The 11,085-nt window shown below is 38.2% G+C and overlaps 1 protein-coding gene across 4 annotated transcripts in view; it reads left to right on the top strand.

Annotated features, from left to right (window-relative positions):
• Positions 1 to 7,733: 7,733 nt before the first annotated feature.
• LOC106874959 (contactin) overlaps positions 7,734 to 11,085 on the top strand; it is a 98,646-nt gene continuing 95,294 nt past the window's right edge. Inside the window, exon 1 of one of the 4 annotated variants that reach the window (XM_089352502.1) lies at positions 7,734 to 7,965. Coding sequence is in view for 1 of the 4 variants with exons in the window: in XM_089352501.1 (XP_089208627.1) it covers positions 8,811 to 8,928 (118 nt within the window). In the remaining 3 variants the exon portion in view is untranslated. Of the gene's footprint in view, positions 7,966 to 8,775; positions 8,929 to 11,085 lie in introns of those variants that run through there. The other 3 variants (XM_089352503.1, XM_089352501.1, XM_089352504.1) reach the window with 3 other exon arrangements.

Below are 11,085 nucleotides of genomic sequence, written 5' to 3'. Positions count from 1 at the left end.
ACTGGGTGGACTGGGCCAACTTGAAATGAAGTGTTTTGCTCAAGAGCACAACGCTTTGCCCGGTCTGGGAATCGAGACCACAATCTTAACACCATGAGTTCAATACCCTAACCGGTAAGTCACGCGGCTCCACAGCCCGGATTTATAGTAGAAGACACTTTGCCCAAGACGCCACGCAGAGATGTAGTTCAAAGCGAGCTTCTTAACTTCACGGTGTGTGTGTTTGCGTGTGTGCGTGTGCGCGCGTACGTGTGTGTGTGTTTCCGTGTGTATGTGTGTGCGCGCGTACACATGCATCATAAGTGCGTATTAACAAACGTTCAACCCGTAAACTCACCAGTTTACTGTGTATAATGAGACAATATAGTGTAGTCATTTCGATACTTCAGTAATTAAGCTAATATTTTAGAAACGCTGAGTGGCTGCATTGTAAGAAGCTAGATCCCCAACCGCAGGATTTCAGGTTCAGTTCCACTGCGTGGCACCTTAGGCAAGTATCTTCTACTATATCCTCGAGTGGATTTGGTAAACAGAAACTGAAAGAAGCCCGTCGTATATGCATATGTTTATGTATCTATGTGTATGCGTCTTTGTTCCTGTGTTTGTCCCCTATTACAGCTTGACAACAGGTGTAGGTGTGTTTACGTATCCGTAACGCAGAGGTTCGACAAAACAGACCGATAGAATACGCACTAGGCTAAATACAAAAAAAAAGGAGTCGAATTATTCGACTAAAAATTCTTCAAGGTGGTGCCCCAGCACGACCGCAGTCTAATAACTGAGACAAGCAAAAGATAAGCGATAAAAGATATTAAAAACATTAAGGTGTGGCCTGGTTCTATTTGTCAGTTATATATGACAAATCAGACTTCCTGTTTTATTATTTCTTTGTTCTAAGTCAAGCTTACAGCATTGTTGTAAAGATTTACACCAGTGAACTTAAACATCTTAGATAACTTAGATATGTTTCGACCATATATGTGTGTGTGTGTAAATGAGTAAGCACATAAATGTGAAACAAGGTGGAAAAAAGAGTACTCAAATACCAGAGGTAGAGTAATATTCTTTATTTAAAAGCAGCAGAAATATAACAAACGTTGAACCCGTAAACTCACACGCACGCACACACATACACACACACACACGAATACAAACACAAACACATACTACCTTTATGAAGTGTGTGAATTTTATAAATGTGAGAAGTAGTTTATCAAAGTTGCCGAAGTTTTTCAATAGAAAACTTTCAATTTGAATTGTAGTAACGCCGTGCGCATGCGTAGTCACACGCATGCGTGGAATTAAACAAGCAAGCGTTCCCGCTCAATTCATTCTCTTTCTTGCTGGCCAGCAATAGAGCATGGACGTGTTTTTGCTGTCTCTCTACATCTTTCGGACTTACGCTCGACAGCTCGCTTACAACTACATAACAACGTCCCAACAACCATGCTCATACACACAGAAGCTGTAACAACAAGAGCTAAAGATGTATATATTTACCACCTGAATAAATGTTGATAGTCTGGAGTTCAGCGTTCCGTTATATTCTTTAATTTTATATAGGAAAGTCAGGTATACATCTAATGATGTATAACCAACTTTCCTATACTGGTGACCCCCAACGAAGAAACAAACGCAGCATGGACTCTGGACTACCAACTTATAACTGGTGAACCCCGACTAAAGAACAAATACGGCCATGGAGACTGAACTACGTATTACCAACATCTCCAACCATAGTCAACACGACTCAACAAGCGCGGTTTTTATTCTCGCCTCTGTTAGAGTAGATGTTTCCACTCACGAAAAACAGACAAGAATTACAGCCTGCGACTTTCCAATTGTGTACTCAAAAAAAAAACTTGGTATAAAACTCTCGTGTACTGACTTTCTTTCTGCTGTGATATCTCATATACATATAGACGGCCTGTTTTTTATTATGTTCTTATATGTCGCATTTCACACTCTCACATACACATACATCTTTTATGCCACACAATAACTCTTGTTATTCATTTCATACGGTTGTCTTTTCTATCGTCTCATTACTGGTATTTACGAATTCACTAATGTTCGTAGTATAACGTAATTACTTGTATATCATCTTTGATATATATTTTGGTGTTCGACCGTGTGACACGTTTAAATAAAAGGAGTCCTCTGTTATTCCATTCGTCACCATTTCTCCTTTTTGAGTTCGCACGGTCGTTCTTTCATCTTGGGTTAAGAAAAGTTTTCTTCGAGGTTTTCGCTAATGGTCGTACAGAGATTTGTCTGTCGATCGTCTGTAAAAAAGCGCACCTCTTCAAACAACAATGAACGAACAGCTTTTTCACCACCAGCTTCGCTCAACCAAGATTACCACCGTGACGACAACAATTACTACTACCAACTACAAGCATTCCCCCCCCCCCCCCGACGTCGCCAAGTTTCAACAGATCATTACCACCACACATACAGAACACAGCTATAGCAGTTCCTGCGCCGACGTCTTCATCAATGTACTGTCTACCACAATGTCGTGCGCCAACAACTCCACCACCAGGGACACACCATATCAACACACTCGGTTTTGTCGACTCTGTTAGAGTGGATGTTTTCCACTCACGATCAACAGACCAAATTTTCCTTGTGTAACTTTCATTGAATATTCCGTACCGGGTAACCGGTCACAACTAGCATTCCGACGCTCAACTATAGCTCTGCTCCTTGACCACAACTTCCTGAGTACGGACATTCAAAATCAACTTGTGTAACTCTTATACGAACTGGATTTTTTGTCTCTACAGACACTTTTACTATGTTCTGTGTTTTTTCTCACACACACACTTGTGCACTCATACATTTTCTTTCCTTTCAGTAATAACAAACACTCAGACTTTCACATTCCGTGATTCCAGTTCCTGGACAGTTGTCATCACGGTTGTTTTGTCATTATCATTTCATTTGTACATTGCATGCATGTATCACACGAGTGTACATTTCATTTCTTTAATTTTTCTTTGTGTGCTACATCTTGTGGGTGGTTTTCAGTGGCCATCCTGCCTCAGGCGTTCTAACAGATTTAATATTATCGTGCGTTTCTCGCACTGGCAAGGGAGCCCTGTAGTAACGCCGTGCGCATGCGTAGTCTCACGCATGCGTGGAATTAAACAAGCAAGCGTTCCCGCTCAATTCATTCTCTTTCTTGCTAGCCAGCAATAGAGCATGGACGTGTTTTTGCTGTCTCTCTACATCTTTCGGACTTATGCTCGACAGCTCGCTTGCAACTACATAACAACTATGCTCATACACACAGAAGCTGTAACAACAAGAACTAAAGATGTATATATTTACCACCTGAATAAATGTTGTTTAAGTTGATAGTCTGGAGTTCAGCGTTCCGTTATATAGTCTATAATTTTATATAGGAAAGTCAGGTATACATCTAATGATGTATAACCAACTTTCCTATAAATTTTTAAAATCTACGTAAAAAAACGCAAACCAAACCCCAATAATTTACGTCCCAGGGTTGAGTAATTATGTAAATGTAAACATATCTTATTCACTTGACTGAGGAGCACTTAGAAATAGTGGAGATCCATTAGTTTATATCACATTTACTTTCGTGAAACCCTTAGATTTTAATATTTATTTTGTATTAAGGCCTGATAACTATGGGGTGTTTCTTTGGTGGGGGTGGATTTTTACTTGTCAGACCACGTATTAACTTTCGATTTTGTCTATTTTAAAAACCTTTATTTCGCATTTTGTGCCATATCTGTTTGTTTCCTTAATAAAAATGTTCTCGCTGAAAGGCGGTGAGCTGGCAGAATCGTTAGCACACCGGGAAAAATGCTTAGTGGCATTTCATCCATATTTACGTTTTGAATTCAAGTTCCGCCGAGGTCGACTTTACCTTTCATCCCTACGGGGTCGAACAAATAAGTGTCAGTTGAGTACTGGAGTTGAGGAAATCGACTTGCCTCCTTTTCTGAAATTTCTGGCCTTGTGCCACAATTTGAAGCCAATATTTTCTCAATGTAATGCGGCGAGTTGGCAAAACCGTTATCATGCCAGGCAAAATACTTAGCTGTATTTTGTCCGTCTTTATGTTCTGAGTTCAAATTCCACCAAAGTCAACTTTACCTTTCATCCTTTCGGAGTCGATAAAATAAGTACCAGTTGAGCACTGGGGTCGATGTTGTCGACATATTCCTTTCTTTTAAAATTGCTGGCCGTTTGCCAAAGTCTATAGACATTTCGATATTTCAGTAAATAAGGGTTTTTTTTTTTTTTCATATATGCTTTCTTCTTCATGTTTACTTTAAGCATTAACAATTCTAAATCCATTAGATCATTAGTATATTTCAAGACCTTCTCAGCCATATCATCCGAACGAAATAGTGGTTATGTGGATTTGGTAAGCTGGGGAGCTGTATGCTTTGAAGTGACTGTGTGTTGTTCCCAAATAAAACCTACCACGATATCTAAATTTTATTGACATGCTTTTTGTTGTAGTTTTTTTTTTTTTTTTTTTTTTTTGCTGATTGATGTTACAATTGCTACTTTACATAAGTTGATATGCCGAATACCAGTTGCTAGTGTGAAGATGTAAGATTGGCGAGAGATGAGAATATATGCCTGATAAGAAAACTTTTAACACGAGGTCAGAGCAGCAAGGCTGCCGGTTAATCAAGAAAACCTCTGCAGTTTTTATATCCGCGCATTTCAATTTATAAGCATGATTTGGCGCAGAAACTGCATGGAATTTTTCATTGGATTATGCCACCATACAAATGCACCCGAACAACAACTGACTGAAATGGGCCAAGATCACGTGATAAGTCGTGGCCTTTGTTACTGGACTGACAAAGCAGAGCAACAATTACCCTCCTGCCAGTGAGTTTGTTGAGAGACAAGCGAACAAAAACAATAAATAAAAAATTGTGTGAAGAATGCATGCATGTTTGAAGCAAAAAGTTCAGAAAAATTTGAATGCTCTTTAAGGGAAATATTAATTTCAAATTTTGGCACAAATCGAGGGAGGGCGCCGTTTACTTCGACCCCGGTGCGCAATTCTTACTTAATGTATTGACCCCGAAAGGATGAAAGGCAAAGTCAACCTCGGAGGAATTTGAAATCAGAACGTAAAGACAGATGAAAAACCTCTAAGCATTTTGTTCGGCGTGATAACGATTCTGTTGGTTCGCCGCCTAATTGAATGGAAATATTCACACCAAAAATGAATCTCGAAAACCATTAGAAGGCAAAAGAACAATACGTGATATGCGCATAATAGTGAGAAAAGACATCATAGAAAGTATGTATAGAGATCGAACGCAGGATTAGAATGAGGTGTCATGCAGAAAGTTATCTGATGTGTGCATAATGGTATGAAAAGATACCGTAGAAAGTATGCAAAGAAATCGAACACAGAGCAAGAGGTACTGCAAAACATTGCTCGTAGGTTTTAAAACGGGGTGCCATAATCGACAATGAAATTGCTGGGTGAAAATACTGTCAACATAAATATATATATATATTTGTGTGTGTGTGTGTGTGTGTCTGGGTGTCTGTGTTTGTCTCCCCAACATCCCTTGTCAACCGATGCTGTGTGTTTACGTCCCCGTAACTTAGCGGTTCGGCATAGAGAACGATAGAATAAGTACTTGGGGTCGATTTGTTTGAGTAAAATTAATTAAATTTAGTTTCATACCAGACTCGATTTCGGTACGAAATAATTTTTTTTCTGCGTATTTTTGGGCTGGGGTGGGGGTAGTCGTCTTAGTTGACCTCGTAAGCTGTCGGAAATGCACTCCTTCTGCGGAAAACGGAGGGAGTGGGGTGGACCCTCGGAAATTCCCCTTCCCAACCTCGTCTCCCGCGTTTTTTTTTGTTTGTTTTTTTTCGTTGCAATCGTCTTAATTGACCTCATACGTACAATCAGTTAATTCCATTTACAGATTGTATATTCTAATTAAAATGTTTATGTTTGGTTGTTCGCTGGAATGGAACGGATTAGCAAACGTCGCTTTGTTGTTCCTCTGACTGTTCAGAAGCGTGACAAAGCGACATTGCTTCTGGAGGAGGAGACCCCCTTCGGTCATGAATAACCATAGGATTGCACTTAGAAAGTTGCCCTCCGAGGCACAAATCCGGGCAAGGTTGTTTGTGGATGGCCAGCAGTCGCCCATGCATACCAGCCTTCCCTCTCCACGCCACTGATGTTATCCAAGGGAAATCAAAGGGGCCGATACAGCTTGGCTGCCAGTGATGTCGCAACTCATTTCTACAGCTGAGTTAACTGGTTGTTGTTGGCACTCCGTCGCTTACGACGTCGAGGGTTTCAGTTGATCCGATCAACGGAACAGCCTGCTCGTGAAATTAACGTGCAAGTGGCTACAGACACGTGTACCCTTAACGTAGTTCTCGGGGATATTCAGCGTAACACAGTGTGACAAGGCTGACCCTTTGAATTACAGGCACAACAGAAACAGGAATTAAGAGTGAGAGAAAGTTGTGGTGAAAGAGTACAGCAGGGTTCGCCACCATACCCTGCCGGAACCTCGTGGAGCTTTAGGTGTTTTCGCTCAATAAACACTTACAATGCCCAGTCTGGGAATCGAAATCGCGAGTCCGCTGCCCTAACCACTGGGCCATTGCGCCTCCACTGAGTTAACTGGAGCAACGTGAAATAAAGTGTCTTGCTCAAGAACACAACACGCAGCCCGGTCCGGGAATCGAACTCACAACTTCACGATCGTAAGCTCGACGCTCTAACCACTGAGCCTTACATCAAACCTGGCTCAGTTATCTACAGTGATTCTTGGGCAGCTTACAAAGATATACAAACATTGTGTTATCAGCATTACATGATAAATCACAAAGAAAAATTTTGTTGACACTATACATGCATACATACACACAAAAAACATCGAACGTTTTTGGCGAGATTTAAAAGAATGAGTGAAAAAACCGGGTAAACTATTTATACTAGTACCTGGCCAGGTATTTATTTATCTCTGCTACAGAAAACGAAACAAATGCTGCACCAACGTTTTATTGAAGCAGCAAAATTATATACACCCCGTCCCAGATCGCCAGTAAAGGATCGATTCCAAAACAAGTCCGGAGACAAAAGATATACAGGACTGCTCTAGGTTCCGCCCCACCCCATCCCTCCGTTTTCCACGGACAAAATGCATTTCCTACACATTATGAGGTCAATTAAGACAACTGCAACGAAAATAAAAAAAAAAAACGCATGAGAGGTGGTCGGAAAGGGGATTTCCTAGATTCCGCCCCTCCTCCGTTTTCCATGGAAAAAATGCATTTCCGACAGCTTACGAGGCCAACTAAGACGATTGCACCCCACCCCACCAAAAAAAAACCGCGGGGAAAAAAAATTATTTAGTACCGAAATCGAGTCTAGCGTGAAACTATAAATTTACCTAAAATTCTTCAAAGCGGTGCTCCAGTATGACCGCAGTCAAATGACTGAAATAAACAGATAAATAAATATATACATAAATGATATGTCGTTGACAATATGTCAGTAATTTCCGACTTCTTATTACGTTTTATCACCTTTATTTATTCAGTCCTTTATTTTCTTTTTTACTTCCCCCTAACAGGCTGGTCGGTCAGCTAAAGTTTACCTGTATTAAAAGCCTCAAGAGAAGATACAACAAAAGCCGTACACAACGCTAGTAATAGTAGTAGTAGCAGCAGCAGCAGTAGAAGTAGTCTTTATTTTTATTTTTTTTCTTGTGTAGTCGTCATAGCCATACTTATCACCTGTCCCTATTTCACAGCGAAGTTTATTTTTAACCTGGAAACCTTGGCGACGAGCTTTTTAATCTATTGCCTGTTGAGTTTCATTATTTATCCGCTGCCTCGTCCAAGGAGAGGTCTTTATTACACGTAACATTATTTCTTGGTGTATTCAGTCTGTTTATATATTGTTTATTTATGTCACAGGTGAGTCATTTCAACTATTCCACTTATTAAAATATTGCCGTTTGTTTATACACACGCGCGTGCACACACATACACTAATTAACAAGGAATTATTCTTTTTTCGTATGTTGGTCACGTGGCGGGGCTTTGGAATAGCTGTCAAGCTGTCCTTCGACGTCTCATACTCCATGGAAAAGGGAAAATGATGTGAAAGTGATGGTGATGATGGATGATGGTGGATATAAGAAAATAACTGGAGTTTTGAAAGATTTTTTTTTTTTTCCAGAACGATGATTTTTATTGTATGAAACACAGGGACATAGAAATACTTGAAAATGATGAGCGGCGAGATCCCTTTTTCCTTTCTCCATGAGGTTCGGAACTTCGAAGGACAGCTATTCCAAAACTGCGCCTAAATTGGTTATATTGGGTTGTCCGGAAAGTTCGTGCCGATTTATAGTAGCTTACCTTTCGACTTATTTGCCATGAAACTACCTCAATTCTAGGAAAAGGGTATTTTCGAGTTAGAGGAAAGATAGAGACGCATTGTGCAACAAAGTGGTTCATATTTTGTTGATTTAAAAATGTAATGGCAAGTATTTATTGACCATTTTTCTTTCCTTTAAAAATCGGCACGAACTTTCCGGACAACTTAATATTAACTGACATAAAGGACGGCGGAATTTAAAAAAAAAAAAAGGGTTGGGGTGCTTACACTTTACCCCTACCGGAAGGACTGATAAAGAATTATGAAAAATCATTAATAAAATAATATGCCCCAAACTAGGTATCACAAACACACACTTACATATCAAGGCGGATATTGTTACACCCCCGTCCATATCTATATACACACATATCTGTGTATGTACTTTTCAATTACTCTGCTTTTTAACTTCCCCATAAGGTGTGTGTCACTGCGTGTATTCTCTCTCTTACTCACCTGTTTTCCTGCTCCGAAGGATTATAAAAGAAAAGAACTAAGTATTTATTTCATCCTTTTTATATTACCTTTGTTCGTAGAAGATTATTTATAATTGATGATATTGTTTTATGGGTTTAAATTTTTTTTTTACGTTTTACTATTTCAGTACGTTACTCTTTCATTAAGGTTCACCGTCATATTAGTTTCTCCTTCCCCCACTTATTTCATCTTTAATTTTATAGGTGTTGAAGTTTAAGAAACTAATACCATGTATATCGGTAATATAAACCGCCCGAGTAATGCTTTACATTGAAAGAAAAGAAAAGTAGATATTTGATATTTCACGGACTATTATTTGGTATAATATGTGGATATTGTGTTATACGTATAAACTTCTCGATTCAACAGGTTTCTGAGTTAACTGTTAAATATTTTATCTCTAACGGTACCTGTTAAGTCGTTCCCACAACATTGTACCGAGCACACCTGTGGTGAAACGCTTTTTTTTTAAAGATAATTATTGTTAATTTTGTTTTTATTTAATTAACTAAAAACTAGTTATACTGCGCCGCACTCTGTAAAACTGAGAGAAATTAGTTTTACTCCCTCGACGCTCCATGTTCAAAATTCTTTTACAATGGAAAGTTCTAATTAATTTTTCTTTTCACTTTTTGATTTTTGACTTTCATATTTCTTAAGTTAAATTCTGAAATACATTATGAATGTGTGCGTGTGTTAACCATTTCATAAAGCCTGTCGTTTGGGCTGTAAGAAACAGTAGTCAAACTCTCCCTCAAATCAGAAAATATTTTGAAAATGATCGACAATTTTGAAGGTTTAGTAAATTAACTAACTTTTCCGTTATTAAGCCAGCATTTGGAAAACATTTTAAACATTTTCAATTATAATTTAAAACGAACATTCAGAAATTGGTCTTTTTTTAATATATAACTTAGGTGTGTGGATGAAGTAGTTGAGCTAATACCGAAAAAATATCTCTGATAACATTTGTTAAAACAAGATAAATTATTTCAACAAAACTTTTAAACTAATGGAAAGCTATTATCGAGAAAATATCTGATAACATTTGTTAAAAATTTATTTCAAAAATTTATTTCAAAAATTTTTAACTAAGGAAGTTTCTGAAGTTAACCTGAGTATTTATTAATTTAGTTTAATTTCTCAAATCAACCAACTAGCTTACAAAAAAATTATTTCAAGGGAAATACACACACGCACGTGTGTGTGTGTGTGTGTGTGCATATATATATATATATATATATATATATATATATGTGTGTGTGTGTGTGTGTGTCGCACGCGCGCACCCATTTTAAACTATGATCGTATCCCAGCCGAGTAGAGAAAAGAGAGTGTGTTAAGCATTACTAATCGCTGCAGAAATATTTAAGTATTTTTTGTAACTGAGTTAGATACTCTCAGTTTAACTTTTTTTGTTAAAAAAAGAACCTATAAACTTCAGGCTCTATTTAACAACATTTTAATTGCTTTTCTAACGGCCAATTTTCGATCTTAGGTAGTAACTGAACACTCAGATAAAACTGCCCATTATGGAGTTTTCACTCTAAATTATTTCTATTCTATTTTACTGGTTTCAACCAGAGGCCGAGACTATGCTTCGACACTGCCTTTAATATAAGAAATCTTTTAGTATGTTCCACACACTGATTTAGAAATGGAAATGTTAGGTTTCACTAAACTTTCCAAATTATTTTCTAAATAGTTGAAACGCGCAAGTAATGCATTTTATGAGAAATAATGGTGGCGAAGAGCTTAAAAAGGTAGCTGGTTACCTTTTTAGTTCGTGTGAACCAATCAACTTATATAGCATTCGTGTACCGGAGAAGATTAAGATTTAATATTGTTTTAAGGTCTAGAACGTAAATGTAATTAACATAAACTAAGACCTAGTATTCCAGCCCCGCCTGTAAAAAGATATTTGGAATTGTGCTCTGTCCAAATATTAGGAGGGCGGAAGAATGACAAAATTGTTAAAACGTCGGACTAAATGGCTTATGATGGATAGTGGTGGTTATTTATGTTCTGAGTTCAAATTTCGTCGAGGTCAACTTCTTCCTTAAATCTTCCCTCTTCCCAGGGTCAATCAAGTACAAGGTCGATAAAATTGACCAACTCTTCTAAAATATTTCAGGTATGAAGCATACGATACCTCACTCCTCCAAAAAAAAAAAAAA

Source organism: Octopus bimaculoides, chromosome 5 (genome assembly GCF_046866305.1).
Source record: "Octopus bimaculoides isolate indiv1 chromosome 5, ASM4686630v1, whole genome shotgun sequence".
Taxonomy (NCBI): Eukaryota; Metazoa; Mollusca; class Cephalopoda; order Octopoda; family Octopodidae; genus Octopus; species Octopus bimaculoides.
This window is presented reverse-complemented; position numbering and strand designations above follow the sequence as displayed.